Source organism: Rhododendron vialii, chromosome 7a (assembly GCF_030253575.1).
Source record: "Rhododendron vialii isolate Sample 1 chromosome 7a, ASM3025357v1".
NCBI lineage: Eukaryota > Viridiplantae > Streptophyta > Magnoliopsida > Ericales > Ericaceae > Rhododendron > Rhododendron vialii.
In genome coordinates, this window is record NC_080563.1 from 1,499,168 (window position 1) to 1,523,383 (window position 24,216).

The following is a 24,216-nucleotide window of genomic DNA, read 5'->3' on the forward strand; positions in this document are numbered from 1 at the left end:
TTATAAAAAATAGAGAGTCAGAGAATCGTGGGAGAGGAGAGCGAGTAAATTGAGAGAGATAGAAATGTGGAGAGGGTGAGAATTACAACTGAGAGAATTTTGGGAGGTGGGGTTGGTTCTATGTAAAGAAGTTAAATACAAATTACACTTTAAAATTGTGAATTAATTTTATATTTAATTTTTTAATTTATAGAAAAAATATATGGAATGGTAACAACACTAGACATTGACATTATTTTTCCTACTATATTACACAATTTTTTTTTCCTTCCTCATGTATCGAACGAGTATAACACTAATAGACGCAACCGTTTGTTCGGAATGGTCTCGAACACGCAATAAACAAACAATTATCAACCATATCGGAATCGGAATCTATGCACGTCGGTAGCATTATTTTGGTTTTCCAGCATTTCTCTTTCCTGCAAAAACCTGTACATACAAGCATAGATAGATAGATAGATAGATAGAGGTAGATACAAAATACCCAAATTGATAATCAACCAAACCCATCACCATCCCCCATGAGTAACCAACCCTTTCCCCTCCTCCTCCTCCTGCTCACCGTAACCCTCATCGGAACCAGCCAATTCTTTCGATTCGCAGAGGGAGGACAGAGGAGGATCCACATAACCGACGACCTGGACGACGTGGTCGACGACGAGGAAGACGAGGAATGGAAGCAGTGGGGGAAGAAACCGCAGCCCGAGTACGACCCTCCCCCCACCGACTTCTCCGGCATGGACCTGCCCCAGATCCAGGCCGAAATGATGAAGCGCCAGTTCGGCCAAGTCTTCGGCTTCGTCAAGCTCCGGTTGGGCGGCGCCAAACGAACTCGGGTATCGCCAACGCTTTTTGTCGTCTCTGTTTCTGTTTCGTGATGTACTTGCTGTATAGGATTGGAGTTTTGATTCGAGCAATCCTACGTACACACCCACCAACCACAACCCTCTTACGTCTCTTACGTATATACGGGGTCTACATAAGTAATTATGGGGCCCATACATGATGGGGTCTGCGCATTCGTGAGAAGGGTGTGGTTGATTGGTGTGTGCCTATCATTTTCCATGTCGTGAATCTCGTGATTTGGATTTCGAGGGAAGTCAACGGGGTTTGATAAGTGTAGCTGAAATTAGAACGTTGAGATGGGAATGGGGTAGATAGAATTAGAAATGAACACCTTCTCGGAATGATAAGTGTAGCATCAATAGATACGGCACTTTGGATATGTTAGTATTGATAGGCTGACACTATAATTAGGAGGAGTGATTTGGTTATGGCAGAGGACAATACTACGAGAAGACATACCAGTATTGACTTTAGAGGGGTTTAATCGATTGGGAAAGCTCATACCCGACATTATGTGAAAGCTCATTTGTATGCATTTTATATCCTATGTTGCATTTTGTTTTTGGGAGAAAATAATTGATATAGAATTAGAAGCAAACACCTTCTCGGAATGATAGGTGCAGCGCCAATAGAAGATAAGATGCGGGGGAATGTATTACGGCAATTTGGACATGTTATTATGGATAGGCTGACACTATAGTTAGGAAGAGTGATATGGTTACCGTAGTGGGTAACACTTTGAGAAAAGGGTAACACTTTGAGAAGATATACCAGTTAGAGGTGTAGTTTTATTGATTGGGACTGAAGGCTTGGTTTGGTTTGGTTATTGGATATCAAGGAAAGTTTATGTTGCATATTACCAAGGTTATGTGAAAGCTCATTTGTATGCATTTTATGTCCTATGTTGCATTTTGTTTTTGGGAGAAAAGGATTGACTGATTGATTTGTTTTATTCATGGTGGTAGATTCTTGTTAACTGATTCCTAATTCACGTAGAAACGTTGAGCTTATTTGGTTTTGCAATAGCTTTGGGGCCTATTGTGTTTTCAAAGAAGCCTCTAATGTGCAATATCCACCTTATTTGTGCTGTTGAAAGATGACATTAAGCTGAATAGGTTTTTGCCCTTGAAATTATCAGGATATGGTATCTGATATTGCTATGCAATGGTCAAAACTTTCAAGAACTGGCGCTATCGAGACGAAGTTTACGGGTTTTGATCTTGGCACGATTATGTTCACTATGGAGAGAGGCCAAGACTCTCTGGAGGTATGTTTTATGTCAGCAAATCTGAAATCTTGTCTCTTTTTTAAGCTAATAAGCAAATCCAAGTATCCTTGACTCGAAGATATATGAATGTCCCACTGAGAAGTTGCATCTATTTTTCAACTTTAGAGGACTATGATGAATTGGCGCGCAAAATTGGATACTCGCTGGTTGCAGTATGGTTCTTAAGCCAATTCCAATGTTTTTTTTATTATTAAGCGACGGTTCCTTTTAGATATTACCAATTATCATCAGCCATATGTGCTCTTCATCCATTTGTCTTCTATTGAAGCTAGAAACGCTTTTCAGAAATGTCAAGGACAAATGTTTCTCCTGAATTTTCATTAGTTCAAAAGATCATGTTTTAATTCATAGGCAGGAATCATTGGGCATTTAACTACAAATATAGTAACCAATTCCATGGTTTAGCAGTCGATTTGTTTGCTTAATGTTATCATGTAATTATAGGTGTGTAGATTGCTAGCCTCCTTCAAGTTTGGTTGATCCATGTGTTGTGGAGTTTACATCCCAAGGTTTCATTGTGAATGGTATCTCATTTTATGCATCCTTCTTGGTTTGTACCAGACTGAATTTTATGCATGAGATTGAAGATGTCTAGCCTCAGTAACTTTGGTCGGGATCCTACATTTCCCAGTTTTCACCCTCTTAACGTATCTCATTGCTGATTTGTACCTGCTCTTTCCCAGCTTAAAGAGTTCATATTGAACCAACCAGAAGCATACGAGATTAAGATAGGAGAACAAATTTTCCGAAGACCAGGAGATCCTCCTTTTGAACTACTTCTCGAGAAGCTCCACAATGACAGAAACACAGCGGATAATGCCAGTCCCATAGAGGATGATGGACACCGAAAAGATGAGTTGTAGATCACTGGAAATCCTTCCAGCATCCAAAGCCAAGAGCTCTGAAGGATTATTTTGTGCAGTTCATCTTTCTGATAATACTGTTTTCATTCCTTTCTAATCGTCGTCATGAAATCGATACTTGAGTTTCAAGAGTTTCTTACAGAGTACAAGTCCTTGGATTTTGTTTCTGTGTTCTGGTCTTTGTTTAAGTCAGTCTCGCTCCATTCGGTCCATTTCATCATTTTTCAAATGAAAATTTGTTTGGTCTTTGACATTTCGAGTTCTGTTGATGAATGATTGGATGAATGAAGAAATAAAGTCATACAGGTTGTGTTCATCTTGTTTTCTTGGGTTTCATTTTGCGTGCTTCACCAACCATCCACCAAGACTTCCACGTGACTGGAGCCAGCACCTTATTTTTTGAAACACGACATAATTTGTTTACACTCTGATGTAACTGGAAGAGAGATAATCGATTTATTTAACATATGAAAGAGATTAAAAGAAAAGAAAAGAAAAGAAGAAGAAGACTGAAGCTCCTTGTTTACTTTTTGTCTAAAACTTTTTCGGTATTTTTGTACTTTCATAGTTTTTTTTTTTTAAAATTTTGGGATTAATTACTCGTCTCGACGGGAGGAATTGAAAAAGGATAAAAATGTAGGCCAATGTTGAAAGAAGTTTATATCAGACGACACTTTAGACCAAAAAAGACAGTTATTTGATTTTTTTTTTTGTCTTTGTTGAACTTTTTTTTTTGTTTTTGTCATAAATTTATACTTTTTAGACTCTTCTCGTCGCAACGGATGGTCAATTCAAAAAATATAATGCAAATCTAACAACAATTTAGAAAAAAACGAATAAAATACAAAAAACGAAGAAAAATAAAAAGTTTACAAGAATGGAGCCTGAATGGTAGTATAAAATCTTGTAAAGGGTAGTGCTGTTTTTTTCATATATAGTTCACCACGCCATAAGCGTTTAAAAAAAAAGGAAAATAATGATTCTCTGGACATTGTTAGTAATCTGTCATACATTAACTAGACTTTAAATCTTAAAATTACCTGAAAGTGCAATTTAATGTCGATGGGAGTGCCCAAAAATTTCCAAATCCGTGTAAAATTATGGTGAAAGATTATCATGTCAGATGAGTAAGTTGGTGGATTTACAGAAACGCCCGATCTCAAACTAGCTCGACTATATAATCAATTCACAAACCGTCTCAAACTCTCACTTTTAATCAAGCGTAATAACTTTATCATACACGGAGTCGAATAATTTGCAATAAGCTCAAATTGTTAGATACGATAGTCCTTGTTAGAGAAGTTGGGTAGGTTATATGAAGACGTGTAATTTAGTAAAACATGATTTAACCGTTACATGATATGACTGACCATAAATTTACACAATAATTTACAACGTGGTCAAATGGGTAGATACAAGATGCCTCTTCGAGAAGTTAATTAGGATATTATATAGAGGGTTGACATAATCACATTCTTGTTAACATAAAATAATGATGTTCTTGTTAAATTAGAAGTCATGGGTGCTTTGAGTTAAGAAAAGGTGCAATTAAGGGAGTAATTTGTGATAAAGATCAAATTCTTGGGTTTTCCTAGTAATAGGGCAACAAGACATATCCAATTTCTACGCGATCAGAATCAGAACCAGCACGAAATCGTAAATCGAACAGGTACTCTCTCTCGGATCAAAAAAAAACAGGTACTCTCTCTCTCTCTCTCTCTCTCTCTGTCTCTCTCTCTCTCTCTTTGTGTGTGTGTGTGTGTTGTGTGCGCTGTTTCTTTATGGTTAATACAGATGCTTAAGGATCAAAAAAAAATACAGATGCTTAAACATGATGTGTTTGAGGTCCGATCCCCACACCAGGAGTGAAATGGCAAGAAACGGCGGCTTTCTGGGCTTCTGCCCAGGGCCGGCCCTGGTTTGAACGGTTACAGATGTAGTCGGTGATGCCTTTGATTGTTGTATTTGCTGATTAGTTGCCCAGAAATCAAGTAGGTTAGACGAGGTTTCGAATCACCGAGTTGTTTTGGTTTTTGCTGAAAGTGAATAACCATTGCTCAAGTAGGCAAAACTAATTTTTACAAGCCTAGTTTGCTGGAAAGGGAAGTTAACCTAGGTGAGTCAAAGTTATGACCAAAGTCACATAACTCGCGCATGTGAGTGCGAGCAGGAAAGCGTCTTTTAAAAATATCAGAACCACTATAATTCGCGAGAGCGAGATTGAGTATGAGCGCAGAGCGAGGATTGAGAGTGGGAGCAGAGGGCACTTCTAAAAGATTATGCCCCCATTTGTTTTGGGAGTTTGGATTGATTGGAAATAGGGGTAATGAGAGAGAGAGAGAGAGAGAGAGAGAGAGAGAGAGAGAGAGAGATGGGAGTAATAATTGGAGAAAAATAGGATAATGATTAGAATCCAAAATCCAAAACCCAAAAACGAACTAGGCCTATGTGACTAAGTTTATGACCACAATAGCTCCTGCACCTGTGAACCAAACTGAGAATAGCTAAAAATTCATCGACGTGCTTCTTGAATCAAAGCAGTTATAAGTACAGCCATTCGTTGCCTACGAGGTGAAATGATTGTGTGTCTTACTAATGATAAGGGGCAGCTTGGTTGGCGTTGCCAGTATTTATTATAGTTTTGTGGAGTACAAATTGTTCGTCTTGATCAGCGAGAAAAGATGTTTGCATGTCAATATTTTACAGCATTGTGTAGCACAATTTTTTTTCTTGATCAGCAGGAAAAGATGTTTGCATATCAATAGTGATGAGATGGTAAAGTTGTTTACATGTATGGTTGGGGTGTTGTTTGATGAGTTTTTAAAAGGTTTGCATGACTTCATCTGGTGTTGCGTTCTTCTAATGTAGGGCAAAGCCGTGAACTAAACTTTGCCCCGGTGGGTTAGGTGATGCATGGATTACATCCTTGGTAGTTGGGGAAGGCGTTTCAGAGAATTGAGATTTTGTTTATTTGTAGGTTCCGTATGTGCATGGCTAGAGAGGGCGTAGAGTTATAGAGGCCATTTTTGGACGTTAATTTGGTTTGGACCTTTGTTTTATGTACTGGAAAAATCCAATTGATGCTTTCTTTTCAGCACTTATATGCACCATTACTTAAAAACCATTGCAGCTACGCCATTTTTTTGAACAGTTTATGGACATGACGTTTTCTAGAAGCCACAAATGTTTATGTGCTTATCCTTGAACAGATTAAGGACGTAATCCGCACTCTGACTCAACCAACAAGAGGGTAAAGTGAAGATTACCCTAAAGAATAATCAGTCGAGAGAAGGTTAGTGAACCTAATATAAGCTACTAAGCTACCCCAGGCTGTGGAAGAAAAGAAAAGAAGGCTAGAAAAGGTAAACATGGGAAAAGGAGATACCTTCCTTAGAGCTAGGTTTCGTCCCTCTGAAGATTTCCATAAAATATACTGATAAATTCCAGCGGATTTGTAATTGGAATTTGTTAATATCTAAATTCGGTGCTTGAGAGGATTGGTGCAGGGGACTCGTATAGCAATTTTCTTACGAGTTCTTTCTTCTATTTGTTAAGATCCAAGATTGTTTGTTTCTGGTTTATTTTTACCATCCTTTATAAGATCTTGCCTTTTTCCTTTCTGTTCCCCTTCTCCCCCTCCCCCCCTGTTTGACTGATCAAATATAGAAAACTTGAACATTGATAGATGGCTGATACTGAGGAGGGAGAGGAACCTACCTCTCGAGGAAATGAATGGGAAGTTGTGTCGCTCACAGCATCAGCTTATGCTGCTGCTCCTGGTGGTCCAGATCCCATTGTATTGAATGACGATGACAAGGGAAATGCAGTTGAGGAGGGTGGGGCTCAAACTTCACATGCGATGCTTATGTCCGGTCACTTTGTCTTTCCGTCATGTAAGCATGAGAACTTGCCCATGGAACCTGAAAATATTGAGATCCAGAATTTACTAGGAGTTGAAGATGACGTTACAGAATTGGGTGCTGATGAAGGGCGTAGGTCAGATACAAAAGACGAAGAGAACTGGAGCATGAAAGGACTGGCTATGCCAGATGAATTTCCTGGTATTGAGTTTTTTGATGAAAAGGTTGACAGGCTATCCATTCCTGGAAACGAGTTCAACGAAGGGACGACATTGCAAGGGCCAAATTTGACTGAGAAAGAGCAGAGTATGTATAGTGCTTCTGACTTTAGCTCTTTCCATGGTGAAACAACCATCGGTGAATCAAACACTGGCGACAATACAGTTATTCCTGGACAAGTTGAACCCCCTGAGGGAGGCCTGGATTTGGACATCTCACAGTTTCCAAAGCGTTCAAAGGAAGATAGAAATGACAACTCAGAATTTCCCTGTGAAGCTTGGTGGAAGAGAAGAGCTGCTTCTTTGTATGCTCAGGCAAAAGAGGCAAATACGTTTTGGTCAATTTTTATTGCTGCAGCTGTGATGGGCTTCGTAGTTCTTGGGCAGCATTGGCAACAAGAAAAGTGGCAGGCTTTGCAGCTTAAGTGGCAGTTCAGCATCAATGATGAGGTATGTCCATTGCTATTTATGTGAGAAACAACAGTGTTATCTAACGGACATTATGCTGTTGTTTTGGGGGAATACATCTGGTTGGCTAGTGATGCCACAGGGATGGATATCAGAGTATTAGACTCTTTGTACTAATTATTCAGATGATGTTTTTAGAATAGATTGGTTGGATAACTTCTAAAGGTAGCCTTCTTAATCGTTCTTGGTGAATGGCTTAAGGGACAAATACGAGACACAGATACGATACTACTTGGGAAAACATACAATATGTTTGAAATTGTAGGACACAAATCTGTCACAGATGGCATATCATTGCAAGAAATTCATTATGTAAGGAATATATTGCAAGAAATGCAATATGTCATCCAAGATTGAGAAGGATGTATTCCATATTGCGGAAGGAATATTTTGACTGGTACTCCAAAGGGGACAAACACCCTAGTGGCCAAGGTTGCATTCTGCCTCTCCCAATGAAAAGAGTAGTAGACTCAAGTTCGAGTGTCCTCAATTTTCCTATAGAAAGTTCACTTATTGTATGATTCCAAGGCACCTTTCTCACTATTTTTGTTGCTTTTGATTGTGTCTATGTCATATATCGTGCAATACTGGTTGTATGCTTGATTTGGGGCCATATATAATTCAAAAGTTTCTTTACCAAGGGAATTTGGAGTCTTTGGACACTTTGGGATCTGATGGGTAACTGTTTTGAGTTGCGTTGGCATCATAGCCAATGTTTATGAAATTTATTATCGACCACAAACGTGTGTAGGGTGTCCTCTCTGGCATTGCTGGTGTTCAACGCAGACAAAGTACCTTGTGACAAGTGGTTGTGTTGCTAAGCTAATGGTAGACAAGCCTCTTTGATAAATGAATTTGGACTTGCAACCTTGTTTAACCTGATTGTTTTATCTTTTACACTATCCTTTTTAACTCCCAAGGGAGACCTTAGTAAGAGAGTGGAATTTTGCACAAATGTTTCTCAAATGCTCTCACGTTAGAGATGGTTTATGATGAGATTAAGTCCAGAACTGATAATTACTTGCTTTGGTGTATTGGCTGTGCTTGATTCCAGAATTTTATGTTGGGCTATGGTTCAAGGCCTCCCAAAATCATCCTGATTAGAAGTTTTATAGCACTTATTTGTTCTTTACTCAGAAACATGCAAACTTGTTTTCTCTAATTTCCCTGTTCAGTGGTGCTATTTGCCGTCTTTGCTTTTGTTGGAGGTTTGTAGATTCATGTTGAATGAATTTGTGAAGGTTCAAAATTTCATGCGATTTTTTAATCCAATCTTCCAGAGTTTCTTCTCTCATAGTTGGGAAGTATTTTTGAAGTCATCTTTTAGTGCAAGTCAATTGATTTTATATCTGGGTGCTTTAACATTCTGATGGACTGGAGAAACCTAACAGGATTTTTGTTGCCAAGATTATATGGTCAACCTTGAGAAATTATTGGCAGTCTCCAAATATTGTATTATGTTAGGACTTTGACAAATCTGTTCGATTTTCGCTGTGGTGGCCAACACCTCCAATGCTAAGTGAATAGAAGTTGCATGTTGACCCAAGTCATTTATGGGTCGTATATAGTCTTGCATATAAGATTCAAATAATGCTGTATTCAGAAACTTCAGTGGGAGGTAGGAATATGATATTCAGAGTTGTGGAATGTTATTTGTTAGAGAAATTTTCATTTCCACAGCATACTATACTTGTATTTGTAATGCAAATCTGACATTTTTTGTTTGCTCTCCATACTACAGAAGTTGGGAAGGATGTTTGGCCCCATTTCTCGTTTCAAAGATGCCATTGTGGGTGGAAACCGGAGGGGTTCTTTTATCAGGGGCACCTCCTCTACCGAGCGTTGAGATGACGAAAACATTAGACTTGCATTGACATGACAACGAAAATGAGAGACAGAGAGAGGTGTATATAAGTGGTGATTGTGCTAGTTTGCTTCGAAGTGTGATTCGCTTATTTTTCTTTAAGATGAAGCTACAGGGTTGGTTGGTTACTTGTGTGAATATTTGGTTCTGTTTGAATGTATTACTCCATTTATGTTGCGAAAAGGGTAGCCATTTGGAAGACTGGGTGTATGGTTCTGTTTCAAAACCTGAAACCGTGAATGAATCAAGGATTCGGTGATTTGCCATGTTGATTGGAGATGTGGCTCTTTTCTAGCCGTTGAAGACTCTTTACTGTTCATGGCGTAAATAAGTCGGGTGACTCGAGCCCAAGCTTGAAGAACAAAGTCAAGTTGCATCCACATCAAACGGTCTTGTGAATTTTTCGGTTCGATTCTCATTCGAGTGTTATTACTTTTTGGGTTGAATTTGTTCGTGCGGTATTTTTATCCCGGTTTTGATTGGGCCTCGATGAGTGAATAGTGAGATTACTCTTTGAAATTAGTTGGTCCATGAAGCGGCGGATATTGAGCTTAAAAAAAAAAAAAAACAAATCGAACGATCAAATTGACCAATGCTGGTCTTATGGTCGAGGCCTAAGGCTTGGGTTTGCTCCCTCATAGGCTCTCAAACTTAAAAGGGAAAATGATGGTCCATGACGTGTTTTGATAATTAATACTCGTTAAGGACATGCTGAGAACAATTGTGCTATTAATTCTTAGAGGCAGTCCATACGAAATTTTTGCTCCGGCTTCAAATGGGTCCCACAAATGGGGTTGATCTTCCACATATTAGTCGAAGTACGCGCAAATGGCTGGAGTGGTCGGACACTTGAAATATTAAAAAGAAAACACAACAAATACACAAGCAAATGTAGAAAATAAAAAAAGATATAATCAATTGAAAAATGACACGAACATCCCAAAAAGATAATTAAATTGGGACAAAGGGAATATAATCTAACTTATTTAGCTCCCCGTACCGCTAAGGTTCTTATTTTTTAAGTACTTATTTTTTTCTTTACGAGACATATAATTCTCTCACAATACATCATCTTTAATTCAAAAATAAGTATACTTATTTTAGCTAGTGGAACACATTATTTGCTTTAAAAAAACAAACTAATAGTCTTTGTTACCAATTATGAATAATCACTTATTTGAAGAAGAAAAAAGCTAGATTATTTTCAGCTATTTGAGGCTTTTTTATATTTTTTTTAAGCTGTTAAAACATGAATGGACAAAAGAGTCCTAAAATGAATAAGCTTATCTTACTCAAGTTTTAACTTTTAAGGACAATCTAGACATTGTGTTCATAAAAAGTTACTATTTGACAGCTTATTCAAGAAAATAGGTTAAAGTTTTTTTACAACTATAACAAATACTCCTTTAATAAGTTAATAAAATAATCCATTTAAGCGAATAATTTTAGCAAACGGGCCTTTATCAGTCCCATCCTGCACTTCTCCGTACCGGATAAACACTTGTTGGCGGGAAATAATAACTCTCTCTTTAGTCTTTTCTCTGCTGGGGAATACTGTATTAGGGTTCTCTGCAATTCTCCCTCTCCAGTACCCTAAACCTCTCCCGCCTCTTGCTGTCTCCCTCTTACTATCCGTACAATGCCCAGCCAGTACTCGTCCTGACTCGTCGACGAACTCTCTTTCATTTGTAAGTGGCAGTCTACGTTCGCCCGGATCTGCTTTCGCGATCCTCCTTTCGGTCTTGGCTCACTTATGTATACTACACCTACCGAAGAACGAAAGTTAAAAAGGCTTCCCCATTATCTCTGTCGCTCTTGCTTGCCTGTTCGCGTGTTTTCGCACCCTAGCTTTGCGCTTCCAATCTCATTACCACAAATATTTTGCAATTATTGGTGCTTTTGAATTGCTTCGTAGTTGGAAATGTTGGGTTTGTCAAGCCTCAATTGGTGTAAACCCTAGACAGGAATATTTTTATGAAAATCCATAATAGGTTTTAAATACTTGATATACGCAGCCGAGGTAACGTGTACTCTATTTTTCATTCAAATGAATAGTGGAAAATGGTGCGTAGCCTTGCTTTTATTGTTTCTTTTGTTGATTGTTCTTCACGCGCCTTGCGGGTTTATTGGTTTGACCGGTTCTCAACAGTCAATTTTGCTGGAAATCATATGTTTCAAGCTTTTTTTCTCATTGAGGGTTTTCATTATCTTGGCAGAAATCACGGATTTAAGACAAATTTTGAAGAAATGGGTAAGGAGGAAAGTTCACAAGTGACCAGAAGAACTACAAGATCCTCCGCCTCATCCACCCCCAATTCACACAATTTGGCTGAATCCACAATACCCAGTAATCTCCAAGCTATGACGCTCGACGATCTCACATTCGGAGATGAACCCATAAGCTTTGAAGACTTGATTTCTAGCTTTCCAGGAAGGCGGATTCAAGTACATGAACTAATAGGCCTTATGGGTCCATTGAATTCTCCCATGATCCCTTTGTTTGTATATGGAGGCGCTTCAACCGGGAAAACAAGTGTGGTTCTTCAAGTTTTCAGACACTTAAACAGGCCCTTCGTTTATTCCAGCTGTCGTACTTGCTATAGTCCTAGGATTTTGTTTGAGTCAATCTTGAATCAGTTGTTGCTTCATCGGAAAGATGCAGGCAACGGGTATTCGAGTGCAAAGCGATGTGAAAAGCCATCTGACTTTGTTAATCTTTTACGCGAAGCCTTGTTGACTGTTGTAAGTAATCTCAAGGGGGGTTTGGGGAAGTCAAGTTTGAAGAAAAAAGGGGGACGGGTTAAGGGGAAGATGGTGTACTTGGTTATTGATAACCTAGAGCTTCTTCGGCAGTGGGATAAGAGTGCTACTGTATTGCCTTTTCTCTTTAAGCTATATGACATTCTAAATGTGCCAGAGGTGGGTTTTGTCTTTATTAGTAGCACCTCACCTGATACGTACTACTTAGATACAGGTTACGTAGAGCCTATTCCTGTCTATTTCCCTGATTACACAGAGGATCATCTTCGTGAAATCTTCATGAGGAACCAAGCAAACCCTAAGCTTTATTCTTCTTTTCTCGAGTAAGAATACTAGTAACTTGTTTCTCTAAATGCTGTTATAGTAATCTTGTTTTTTCATGGTTCAGTTGGCGATTATGTATTCTTTCTGGGGTTTTTTTTGAAGCTTGGTATTGAGGCCATTATCTAGAATTACACGGCGCGTTGATGAACTATCTGCTGCTTTTTCACCATTGTTCAAGAAGTATTGTGAACCATTAAGTGACAAGAGAGTTGCTCCCAGTGAAGAAATGAAGAGAAGGTTGTTTAGTCATCTTCAACCGCATATCATGCCTTCTCTGAATGAGGTATTTAGGGTTTCCTCTAAGCCTTCCTCTGAAGGCAAAGTCAACAAGGAAAAGGCCAAACGCAAGGGCATTGCACAGAGATTTGGGGGTTCTCCACCCTTCGATGAGTTGGAGTTCCATATGTCTACATCTGCTAAGTATCTTCTTATTTCAGCCTTCCTTGCTTCAAGAAACCCTGCGACCCTTGATGCATCAATGTTTGATTCAACAGGGGGTTCTGATAATCGTAAAAGAAAGAGAAAGTAAGTAAATCGACAAATGGATATTTTATCACACCTGTTTATGGATGATAATGCTATGTCATGCTCTACTTGTCTCAGCTTGATATATTTTCTGGCAAGTATTTTGTATTAGAGATTCTTCAGAAGGACAAAGGCGTTTGTGGCATTGGCAAGTGGTTAGTGAGGGAACTTATATTGCATGTCCTTGAAAAACAACAGGATTTGTGATAAATTCCTTGTTAGAGCCAAGTTATATTCACAAATTAAAACGAAAGCCCTGCAATTCTTGAGAGATTTGAAGAGCTTGTAATATTCTGCATGCTTTTATCCCTAAATGCTTCCATTTAGTTTAGCATTTTGTGCTTGGTGACTCTTTCCATTGCAACCTTAAAGGAAGTGCTTCACCTTTTTTCAATTCAGCACTGGGTACCTCCTGATGCTTCCAGTATTGCTTTGCCTGATATCATCTGCTGTTAATATAGTTTCATTTTCTTTATTGACTTAGGAGTTCTGAAAAAGCAATAGATAACAAGGAAATGGCTGAACAAGAATTGCTCATGAAAGGACCGGGAACATTCCCGATGGAGAGGTTATTAGCCATATTTCAGTGCATCACATCTGTAGCAGAATATTCACTTGAGGAGGAAGACCAAGCAACTAATGGGCTAGGTGTAGACAGCGGGGATAGTGGGCTCATGTCGGATGTTCTTTTGCAACTATCCAGTCTCTGCAATGCTAATTTTATCAGCAAAGGAGGAAGCTGTCCATTGGAGGGTTCAACCCGGTACCGATCTACAGTATCTGAAGATATGGCTTTGAAGGTAATCTTTTAAATAAGGCGTGCAGAAGTTCTTTAATATTTTCATGTGATGGTACCAATCTTCATCCAGTTTTAGTAAAAATGATTGACATGTGCTGCTTGTAATGGCTGATAGGTAGCAAGGAGCCTGAAGTTTCCTTTATCAAAGTACTTGTACAGAAATTGAAGTGCGACAGGGAAAGCAACTGTTTACATTCTCCAAATTGTTTTGGGAGTCTCATCCGGAGGTAATGTTAGCGTGAAGTGATATATTTCATTCACTTTGAATTCAAAGAGCCATCAACTTGGTGAAGCATGATTTTAAGATTTCGAGTAAATCTCATAGATGAGCAGTTGAATACATAAACATCTTTCCTGAATTGATGTAGTGGACAGTGATGACCACCTGTTGGTCATGGGTATTTTGGAAGGGCTGAGAGAGAAAAATTGATATTGGATCCCACTCATTTAACTAGTTGCCCTACTGTTAAAAGGTGTATATATGTTTGCCTTTTCTTTGCTTTCATTTATGTGTAGCCAATTAACCTGGGAGCTCAACAAAACATGTTAAACTGTTAAAATGTAGCGTCATGAAATTTGTTGTTCATTACATGGTTTTCATTGCAAGTCATTTTTTCTTACGGATCTGCTGATGTTCATGAGCTGGATGGTGAAATTTGACACAAATGAACATGCTGATGAATGTTAGAGCTGGATAGTGAAATTTGACACAAATGAACAAAGAAACAAGACGTGAATTGTAAGGTACTCTTGATAATACACCAATCGAGTATCAAAGATGTTAGGATGGTATCAGATTTCCTTCTTACAGATTGCATGTACTTTGAATACTGTATGAGCCAAAGAGAAGTTTAACGGGTAAAAATTACCCATAACAATCCTAATTTAGCTGAGAAACATGAAATAGAAGCAATGCCCTGGAGCCAACCTGCAAAATTGTCAGGAGTTGGGGATTAAGAGCCTCATGATTTAGTAAGAGAACTTTGAATATGGTGATCTCTTAGCCATAAATGGTAAACATATCTTCCTTTTGTGTTTAAAATTCTGATATTCCTCCCATCTCTAACTGCTTCATCTCTTCTCATCCCTCCCCCTCTTGGTATACCTAGTCCAGAATCTTCTCTCCTGTTGAAAATATGTTCCAGACTAATGTGCCGATAATGTACAAAACAACAGCTACCTTAAACACATCATCCCAAGATCCTGCAAAGATATTTTGAGAAGTTGCAGATGAAAAGTATATAATCGCAAAAAATTACATTGAAACCAGGATAAAGAGAAGAAACTGGAGTAGGAAGCATGAATAACCTTTTTGGAGAATGAATCCAGTTGCAGCTGTACCAAAGACACCAGCAAGCACTCCCGCAGTGTTGGATAGTCCCAACAATACTCCCTGTGTTTGAGATGTTTAGTTAAGATGCTTTTCTGAAACAATTAATAAGTTTATTGGATTGTCTTGCCAAGATATGCAAAAAATGGATTCAAAAGTGTGCGAAAAGAATCATAGATCACTGTTCTGGTAATATATACTACCCAAAGCAAAACACAGTCATTCTGGTAACATAATCCACATCAGTATAGGATGCTAAATGGTATCGGAATGTTTGAGATAGTTTTGGACTTAATTTAATCAGAGTTAATTTGCTGATTGTTTTGTGAAATAATGAGCATGTGCCTTGGACAAAAGACTTTTAAAAGTTTGAATCCGTGCGGGCAGAGAATTCAGTCCCCCCCCCCCCCCTTCCCGCTTTGATGACAAATAGGACAAAGGATTGGGATTACTCACAGCATAACGGGGCCCAATGTCTTGGTGGTTCGAGTAAAGGCCAGATTGTGAGAATGCATCTGCTCCCTGCAAAAGAGAACACAGGAGCCATAATAACTATGGTTTTGAAGAAGGAAAACAATGCTTCTAAAATGTGGTGCCACACAGGCTTTCTTACGATAGTTTCTTGTCATCTCACTTGCAATGCAATACACAACTCAGATAGTAGAATTCGCGGCGCCAGTGGTTTGGATCTCGGATTTTTTGGAGGTAATTGTGGAGGGAAAAGAAATGGAAAGTGATTTATGAAACTTCTTTTTGCTTCTCCCTGTGCTTTTCTTTTCCTGAGGCAGGCCCTCCATGACGACATGATCCGAACACAATCAAAAGAATATTATGTGCACTTGAATTCCTAAACAAAGTTAGAGCCTAACACAGCATCTCTCCAACTCATGCTGTCAATAATACCAAGTACCTCACTGGAAAATGCATGTCCACAGAGAAGGCACGTAACTATGTATTTTTACTTGAATTGCGTCAAAATTTCTGAAAATAGACTTACTGAAACCTTATCAAAACTAAAACATCAGCAAACAATCTTTATATAGAATCAAACATGGTAGCACACAAGATTGTGGTTTCTGACATACAATGTTCACTGTTCATGTTTCAATAAACTGCCATCTTTTCTTGCTGAAGAATGTCATTTTTTGTGTATCTTTTTTCCACTTTCAGTTTCTCAAAGAATTTCCTCTGTAAGCTAGCAATACCCAGGTTTTTTTTAAATTTTATTTTATCTAGCAACGTTGAAGAACTAGCAAGTCCTAATTTTTTAGAGACTCCGATAAAAACCATTGAACAAACCTGACTGCATGCCATGCACAGCACCGCCAAACCAGGTGTCCGGACACGGCTCAGCTGTGTAAGGAAGAAGGCAGGCCCCAAGAACCCAATTGTTTGCATTATCTGCATGTTGAAATGTTAAGAAGATTATAATAATTTTCGTTTAAACTATCCAATGTATTGGTTACTCCACTGGTAAGGGGATTTCATTCCTAAAAAGCAGGTGCTTGCTCCATTTAAGATATTTCCCCATAACATGTATACCCATAAAGTAGCAAGTGCATGTAACGTAGGTCCTTGCCTTGCGAACTGAAGTTATGGAGAGACCTTTGCTCACAAGGGTGTCTGCAATCCATCCTCCTACATTCGCAAAAACAGCCATGGTCAACCATGGCAATACACATAGTAGTCCGGACTCGGTGAGGTTGAACTTCAACACCTGGAAAACAACCATAACCAAAAGAGAAACACCCTCGGTCAGATTAAGGTTGCCTATGACTATTTCCATTGGTCTGTATGTGCGCATATTGATAGCTTACCATCTGTTAATGAAACTTAATAGATATCATTGAAACCTGAAACTTTTAATTGCTCACTCTGCTGTTTCGAATTGAAGTATACTGTAAATAATTGGGAGTTCCAAAAAAAAGGTTGCCAGTTATGAGCGATTTTTGGCAATGCAAGGATGCATCATATATAATGCCGAGTATCCAAGGTAAGAAATATGAAGATTGAAATATGAAAAGTAAGAAACAGCTATCTCAACTGCTACCCGTTTTTTTTTACAATTAACAATCCCTTCTTTTAACAAGATTTGAGCTCGTGAACTCTCACTTGGAAGGGCACAGGAGTGGCCAGCTGCGCCTTGTTGGTTTCTCAACTTTTACCTACTTCATCATTTTCCACATACCTGATTATAGTATGTTGGCATCCATGTCAGAAGAATGAAGGTTCCCCAATTATGGCAGAAGTGGGAGATGATGAGAGCCCAAACAGGGCCTTTTGATAGAATTAGTTTCCAAGGTATGACAGTTACAGGCTCTTTGGCATTGCTGCTGCCCAAGATAAACCTTTTTTCGGCCGCACTCAGTTCTGGATCTTCTTGAGGTGAGCTGTGTGCCTAAGTCAAAATCAGAAAGCCTAAGTCAAAATCAGAAAGCATTATGGAGAGAACTTCCTATGATAAAACATCAAGAATGCAAATTGGGGTGATTCAATATATACATATGCTTATTACAGCTTGTCGGGCAGAGGGGGACTTTCATTAAACGGACAAACCTACTCTTTCAAAGGGATAATCTAAAGACAAAACAAAATCACCCCAGTCCGCCATTCTCAACCATGTCCAAGATACTTTAGAGATGCTACAGACATATACATGTTGCACTTACACAGAGAGTGAAAAGGGCACGATCCATAGTTATATATGTGTAATAGATGTAAGCAGAATTGCTATAGATCATGCTCCTTCTAGAAGATTAGAATATAAAGTATGGTATCAAACACAAAGATGCAACTGTAGAGTTCTACAGTGAAGAACTCAATAGAGTTGATCATTGTGAACCGCCTAACCTTTATAAAAGAGTACGAAAAATTCCCAATATGGTGAATATTGTGGATTAACTCAAGCTACTTGGGAAAAACAGTGGTCTTTCCAATGGTAATCGAGGGGTTGGTTTACTTCTGGACATGTTTCATGGCTTCGCTCTTCTTCTGCAAGCACATTTGCTATGGTGCTGAACCCCTGTTTAGAGACATTCTTGTTGATGTTGTTGTCGACCTAGATTTGGATGCTGATGTGGGATTTGCACAAAGTTTCCTTGCTTGGTATCAGGTGTAGCTTATTTTGCCCGCTCACTAGGGCTGGAGGGTGGGATAAGAATAGTCACCTCAAATGCGTACAATAAACTACACATGGCCGTTTGGGTCATCTGAGGTGAATATTGTCAGACAATATTTCTTTTCGTCTCCTTATTTGGAGATTTTGCAGGCAAATGAAACTGTGCAAAGAATCTAGCATACCTGAATCATCAACCATGTCAAAAGCTATGCACATCATGTGGAGGATGTACATAAGTCTCCACGTGAAATCTTAGTAAGCACAGACCGAAATTGCATATCTGCTTCTTTGTTTATGGTAACGGCTTCAGATTTGAAGTAAAAAAATTTCATTAATGAATTCAAATGTCCCAAAATGTGTTGCATCGTGACCAGGAAATGGATATTGTTGTTAACTTTTATATCGGCTTCTGTTTAAGTGTATTATGGACTAAAGAAGACAGATTATCGTGCATTGATCAAGTGACAGTATGAAATTCGTTTTGTACTTGGTACAGAATCCATTTATGCAAGTTCAACTTGTTAGTTCAGATGCAACTAAAGGAACAAAATAACAAATACTTACCTTACTCAGCCATAATGCAAACCAGATACTTCCGAGGGAACCAAACGAAAAAAATACAGATGGCCACCCGAAGCTTTTGATTAAAACGGGAGAGAAAGCCAGTCCTGTGACAGAACCAAGATACATGCCACTGTATACAAGTGCAAGCGATCTGCTTCTCTCAGAGACAGGAATCCACTTGGAAAGCATATTATTCATAGCAGGCATAGCGACCCCCTGATGAGAAACAAATGGATTCTTCAAAAAATAAATATCCCATATCTAGAAATGGGAACGGACAAATAAAACTAAAGGTCACTGAAATGAATCACCTTTAAATATCAGGAGAAATGCAAGCAATATAGCAAGCTTACAAATTTGTAATACTGACACAAGTTAGCATGCATTGGTCCATCTATTTCTTAGATTATATTTATGTTTCAGAAGCTAGCATATCCACCATGTTACAAGTAAAGAATAGAGGCTTAACTAGCACAGGAATGACGGGCAATAATGTGTGATTCCAGTATGGTGGCTATTGATTCATAAATGCTTCAGCTCTCAGGCATGAAAAGGAAAATTAGGTTAGGTCTGTGCCAGTCTACCCTCCAAGAGCAGCAGATGGGCGAAAGGAGCATTAGGTAGTGGCTTCTAGTAAAACTACTAAATGTGGCCAACTCAGCATAATCCTTGTGTCCAAACCGAATAGCGCATAATCCTTGTGCCCAAACCGAATAGCACATAATCCTTGTGTCCAAACCGAATAGCGCATAATCCTCGTGTCCAAACCGAATAGCAATACGTATTCGTTTGCTTTGATTTTATCAAGATAACTGAACCTTCAGTTGATTTTTTTAGCCAACAATACTCAGCTTTAGAAAACACAGCATCCCTCACGAGAACATATAGAGAGATTTTTGGGTAATCAATGTACTAAAATATCTCAGTGTCGGCAAGCTCGTCAATCATTAAAGAAGCTTCATTGCAACATTAAAACCTCTAAAGGTAAGGTAGACTATGTGTCTATTCAAACTGATTCATGCAAATATTTCCATATCCTCAAAAGATTGAAGAAAAGACAGAATCATCAAAATGTTTCAGGAGTTAGATCGATCTAGATCACTAGACTCTAGCCTGGTGAGCTATTAAAGATCCACAAAAAAGCATAAGAAGAGGCCAACCTCACCAATTCCCATAAAGGCGCGCATGATAAGTAAGAAAGGAAGACCAATTTTGGCAGCAATCGGCGTCAAAACTGTGGCAATGGACCACCAGATCACTCCAAAACCCAATACTAGTTTCCCACCAATTTTATCGGCCCAGATACCTCCGACAATCTGTTTGCCAAAGAAACGTAAACAAAATCCAGTTAGTAGAAGGGGCTGGCAAGAACTAAGCACATAAATAGTGCATGTCATTGAAGCATCAAATGCCATAGATAACTGATAGAGTAAGGACATTAGCTCATCAAGAGCAGTGTACAGTCGATTGGTTTTCGAACCTACTATCACCTAACTACCCAAGTACATAAATTACCATATCAACCTCTGGCTTGGATGAGGGATACGAAGAAAATAAACTGCAAAGATATGTCTGCACTATGAATCTAAGATTTTCCATGTAATAGGCTTCACAAATGTAGAAACGAATTTCAAGGTCAGAAACAAATTGTCCATTCTTAGTTAAGTGACCCATATGAATACCCTTAGAACCCTATCTGTGAGTGGTAGAAAATGGACAAGCACTTGTCTGGGGATTAACCTCAATCATAAATTCCCTTTGGCAAAACACAAACAAGTTCCATAGTGAAGTCAAAACGACTCAAACCTGAGTGAGCAGATAGCCCCAGAAAAATGAAGACTGAATGAGACCAACTGTTGCACTGTTCCAGTTAAACTCCTGCGCCATTGGAAGTATTGCAATGCTCATGTTCACCTAAAATCAGAATCTTAGAATTGTCAGCATGTTAATATGCTATCTCATCTAGACCCTGAACTGAATTGTAAAAGTCCATTCAACTACTTGTAGAAGAAATACTAACAATGAAGGCTAAAAACCACCAGTAAAGTTGAAAAGGCATGAAATGAGCTTATTATTCGGAATACTTTACATTTGGGACTAAATACATTATGAGAGAAAAATAGACTGGCACTCACTCTGTCCATGTTGCATAACAGAAATGCAGCAAAACAAAGCAGTACTATCACCCATCGCTTTGGAAACTGCTCCCACCAAGGTTTTCTTTGCTCCACATGTTTCCCTATAATAACTTCACTTGGTCCCTCTGATGATAGAAATGAGTCCACCCCCGTTCCACCAATATCAGAGTCCTCAGATCTGTAGTCAGCACGGGTCATTTTAACTGTCAGATGCTTTGAAAAGTGATGGCGCCGGTTAGCGATTCCAAGGTCATCCAGCTTTCTCGGTTGCTTTCTGGAAAAGGAGGTTGAAGCAAGGTAGCATGCACACATTGCTCTGATTCTCCGCCTATGATTAGTGTTCTGAAACTTTTTGCTAAGTTGCTGGCACAATGAAAGAGGATGCTCCTCATCCCGGAACGTTGTGTTTGAGCTCAGTGGATTACCGTTAGAAAGACCAATGAGATGAAAAGATGGACTATAAGAGCATCTAAGCAAAGAACAGCTTTTCCTTTGAACACATAAACTCTTGTGGAACATCGTTGTGTGGACATACTGTACAGCAGCATAGCCTGACCATTCTCCTCGGTGATATCCTATAGCATGTTCCCTTTTATAAAATTGCCCTGCCAACACAAGAAAGTGTCATTACACAAACCTAATTTAGAGTGTAGGGGCTCATAAACGACAAAACATGAACTCTGTTGATCTACATATAATTTATGATCAGATTCCCGTCATAAATTCCTCAATGTTCACGAAAATGATATCGTGGTCATCGTAAATGGTATCTTACATGGATGGAAAACAAAGCATTTACATAATTTTTTAACAGGCCCACAACCCACGTTTGCATGAGTCATGAGTATATTTGACTTGCTAATATTTTAACTAACTCCAATCGCTTGCATAATACCCATAGCTAATCCATATGCACTTGTTGGGTTCGTGGAGCCCGATTCAGTCTTGATTTGCCACTTCCCTGACTATATCGAGGTTCGACCTGCCAGGTCAGGTTGTGAGCTTCAAGGGCACAATGCCCCCAAAACCTAGGCAGGGGAATTTCAGTAATTGGTGATGTAAACCATACCATATAAATGCACGCACTAGCTAGTCCATGTAATTTGTACATTCTTCTTCATTTGATACATAGTATAACCTAGCGTGAGTTGTGGATGTACCCAGCTACATAACTCAGGAATCACATAAAAATCTCTGGGTTTTTCTTTGTGCAGTCTTTTCTCGATTGTTGCTTGCGCATTGTGTGTGCTGGTTAACTTGGTTTGGCCTATTTCTCAATACCACCAATGTGTGCTCTATATACTCTTCCGTTCTACTAATCAATGTAATGATAAGTTTTCGTAAGGTGACAAGGGGAAGCTAAGAGAGCATGTCGACGTGTTTTTCAGCTTAGCCCGAGAAATTAAGAAATTGCAGTTCAGACCCTAACAATAACAACTAGCACGATAATTATAGCTGCAAGAATTTGCAAGTCCGATTTGAAACAAACGGCAATTATCATTCCCCACTCAACCAACACGAAATCGTTACAACTTTTCAATCACACCGAAAAATGCAGCTAGAATTCTACTAGCTATTAAGTAGAGATACGAAGGAAAATATACATAAATTTTCATATAATTACGTCTGTTGGAATGGATACAAGTACCTGAATCGATAAAAGACCCCAAATTCCGATTGGAGATAAGCGAGCCGATTGCCATTGTTTCTCAAAACTGTGATTGTGAGGATAATCTGAGGCTTTGAAAGCTATATCAGGCCATCTCTCTCTCTCTCTAGAACTTCACTGTCTGTATATTTCTCTCTCTACAAAAAAGGATAATGTTAGTATCTGGATTTTCTGCCCCAAGTCTTTTCTGCTGCTTACGAAAGCGGGAAAAATCCCACCTGGCGTTACCAAACGGAGGGACGAGAATCTGACACGTGGCAATCCATCCTCCCCTACTTTGTGATGAAGAAGATTGGAAAATCAATTAGGGCAGTGATAATTACAAAATTATTTTTGTTGGTGCCAAAACTTTAGTACATAAAAGTCTTGTACATTGTAAATGGTACAAGTTTTTTATGCATTAGAGTTTGGCTCCAACAAAAACGGTTTTGGCAGTATCATTTTCTAATTACTTCATATTATTCAATCACAAACACTTACATATATACTCACATCTTTTTGTAGGTCTACACACTGGAGGTGTAGTGTGTGTGGATCCCGATGTAAATGTGAGTGAGTTTGTGTAAATATTTGTGCAAGTGTTTTGTGGTTGTACAATGATTGTTGGAAAATACCCCCTTCGTCCGGATTTAATAGTTCTTTTTTGGAATTTGTGTTATTTTTTAATCGATTATATATTTCAATTTATAATGTTTTACGTGATTTTGAAAATATTGTATTATAGAATTAATCGAGATCTATCAAACAAGATCCATATTCGATATAAAATTCATTACGGATTCAAAGATATAACCCGTTTTTTAACCAGTTAGAATAGAAATAGGGACAATTAAATTCGGATGGAGGGGTACCTAAATGCCCCCTTTTTTTTTTTGTCGGCAAAAACATTTTATTAAAAGAGAAAAGGGGAAAATGATTCCAACCCAAAATTGGAAGTACAACCAGTTAGGAACAAAGCCTAAAACATCTATAAGGACAAAGCTCAATACACATGTGGTTTTACGAACCCTGATAATTCAATAAAGTACATAAAAAAGTCTAAAATGTCCAAATCAAACAATGAAGTCCGGCCCAAAAGAATACCCAAAACCTAAGACTAGCCGGTAGATTCATACAAATAGTTAAAGATGAATATACATAATGCAATATTTTGCATTAGTAGTACTAGTAGTTTTCGTTGTTATTTAAGGGTTACTGAAATGGACCCCATGGAACCCGCAATAACAAATAATGCAATATTTTATGCATTGTGAGTTATGAACTTCAAAAACAGTCAAATTTGATTAACGGTTAGTTAAATTCTATCCTCTTAAATATAAAATAATAGTACTAAAAAACTTAATTTCCTTAATGGAGTGGGCCTGTGAAGTCCACGATAAAAAAAAAAATAACGCAACATTATGCAAATCGTCATTTTGGTTAATTATGAGTTGACTCCCGAGAACGTAGATAGAAAATACTAATAAAAAGACCCGGTGGCAGTAATAAAATGAGCCCCATGAAGATGCAAATATCTCGTGGAGTATTACACACTACGACCGGTAAGATACTAGTCACTGTTAAATGATAAAAGAGCAAC

The 24,216-nt window shown here is 38.5% G+C and overlaps 4 protein-coding genes across 9 annotated transcripts; 3 read left to right on the forward strand and 1 right to left on the reverse strand.

Annotated features, from left to right (window-relative positions):
- Window positions 1-279: 279 nt before the first annotated feature.
- Window positions 280-3,316, forward strand: LOC131333447 (uncharacterized). The gene is made up of 3 exons (XM_058367976.1): window positions 280-839; window positions 1,988-2,116; window positions 2,821-3,316. Exons 1-3 carry the CDS (start codon window positions 525-527, stop codon window positions 2,998-3,000), a joined length of 624 nt encoding a protein of 207 aa, XP_058223959.1. The 5' UTR covers window positions 280-524; the 3' UTR covers window positions 3,001-3,316.
- A 1,198-nt stretch (window positions 3,317-4,514) lies between these two features.
- LOC131333039 (ATG8-interacting protein 2-like) lies at window positions 4,515-9,676 on the forward strand. Of its 3 annotated transcripts, none has more exons than XM_058367344.1 (4): window positions 4,543-4,669; window positions 6,210-6,292; window positions 6,686-7,528; window positions 9,288-9,676. In XM_058367344.1, the coding sequence occupies exons 3-4, from the start codon at window positions 6,686-6,688 to the stop codon at window positions 9,390-9,392; spliced, it is 948 nt and encodes a 315-aa protein (XP_058223327.1). In that variant the 5' UTR covers window positions 4,543-4,669; window positions 6,210-6,292; the 3' UTR covers window positions 9,393-9,676. The 3 variants fall into 3 exon arrangements, with proteins under 3 accessions (XP_058223326.1, XP_058223327.1, XP_058223328.1); XM_058367345.1 differs by having other exon boundaries at window positions 4,645-4,669; window positions 6,210-6,362; XM_058367343.1 differs by lacking the exon at window positions 6,210-6,292 and having other exon boundaries at window positions 4,515-4,669.
- Window positions 9,677-10,952: 1,276 nt separating this feature from the next.
- Window positions 10,953-15,004, forward strand: LOC131332324 (origin of replication complex subunit 5). 3 transcript variants are annotated; one of them, XM_058366488.1, is made up of 5 exons: window positions 10,953-11,098; window positions 11,627-12,493; window positions 12,597-13,019; window positions 13,504-13,819; window positions 13,934-15,004. In XM_058366488.1, exons 2-5 carry the CDS (start codon window positions 11,658-11,660, stop codon window positions 13,982-13,984), a joined length of 1,626 nt encoding a protein of 541 aa, XP_058222471.1. In that variant the 5' UTR covers window positions 10,953-11,098; window positions 11,627-11,657; the 3' UTR covers window positions 13,985-15,004. The 3 variants fall into 3 exon arrangements, with proteins under 3 accessions (XP_058222471.1, XP_058222470.1, XP_058222472.1); XM_058366489.1 differs by lacking the exon at window positions 10,953-11,098 and adding an exon at window positions 11,145-11,430; XM_058366487.1 differs by having other exon boundaries at window positions 10,972-12,493.
- On the reverse strand, window positions 14,533-22,810 carry LOC131332323 (ascorbate transporter, chloroplastic-like). Of its 2 annotated transcripts, none has more exons than XM_058366485.1 (11): window positions 22,617-22,810; window positions 20,966-21,573; window positions 20,637-20,744; window positions 19,991-20,146; window positions 18,831-19,046; window positions 17,337-17,546; window positions 16,728-16,865; window positions 16,448-16,549; window positions 15,605-15,670; window positions 15,127-15,211; window positions 14,533-15,021 (listed from the first exon to the last, which is right to left on the reverse strand). In XM_058366485.1, the coding sequence occupies exons 1-11, from the start codon at window positions 22,669-22,671 to the stop codon at window positions 14,924-14,926; spliced, it is 1,842 nt and encodes a 613-aa protein (XP_058222468.1). In that variant the 5' UTR covers window positions 22,672-22,810; the 3' UTR covers window positions 14,533-14,923. The 2 variants fall into 2 exon arrangements, with proteins under 2 accessions (XP_058222468.1, XP_058222469.1); XM_058366486.1 differs by lacking the exon at window positions 22,617-22,810 and adding an exon at window positions 21,864-21,886.
- Between the last annotated feature and the right edge of the window lie 1,406 nt (window positions 22,811-24,216).

Bases quoted from the DNA above. Each gene is read 5' to 3' on its own strand.
- LOC131333447 (XM_058367976.1), top strand. From the start codon at position 525: ATGAGTAACCAACCCTTTCCCCTCCTCCTCCTCCTGCTCACCGTAACC. The intron at 840-1,987 runs GTATCGCCAACG...TGAAATTATCAG, and splicing joins GCGGCGCCAAACGAACTCGG to GATATGGTATCTGATATTGC. The intron at 2,117-2,820 runs GTATGTTTTATG...GCTCTTTCCCAG, and splicing joins GAGGCCAAGACTCTCTGGAG to CTTAAAGAGTTCATATTGAA.
- LOC131333039 (XM_058367343.1), top strand. From the start codon at position 6,686: ATGGCTGATACTGAGGAGGGAGAGGAACCTACCTCTCGAGGAAATGAA. The intron at 7,529-9,287 runs GTATGTCCATTG...TCCATACTACAG, and splicing joins AGTTCAGCATCAATGATGAG to AAGTTGGGAAGGATGTTTGG.
- LOC131332324 (XM_058366487.1), top strand. From the start codon at position 11,472: ATGGTGCGTAGCCTTGCTTTTATTGTTTCTTTTGTTGATTGTTCTTCA. The intron at 12,494-12,596 runs GTAAGAATACTA...TTTTTTTTGAAG, and splicing joins CTTTATTCTTCTTTTCTCGA to CTTGGTATTGAGGCCATTAT. The intron at 13,020-13,503 runs GTAAGTAAATCG...TTATTGACTTAG, and splicing joins AATCGTAAAAGAAAGAGAAA to GAGTTCTGAAAAAGCAATAG.
- LOC131332323 (XM_058366485.1), bottom strand. From the start codon at position 22,671: ATGGCAATCGGCTCGCTTATCTCCAATCGGAATTTGGGGTCTTTTATC. The intron at 19,047-19,990 runs GTTGGCCTCTTC...GTTTCTCATCAG, and splicing joins CCTTTATGGGAATTGGTGAG to GGGGTCGCTATGCCTGCTAT. The intron at 15,212-15,604 runs GTGAGTAATCCC...TCTCAAACACAG, and splicing joins ACATTGGGCCCCGTTATGCT to GGAGTATTGTTGGGACTATC.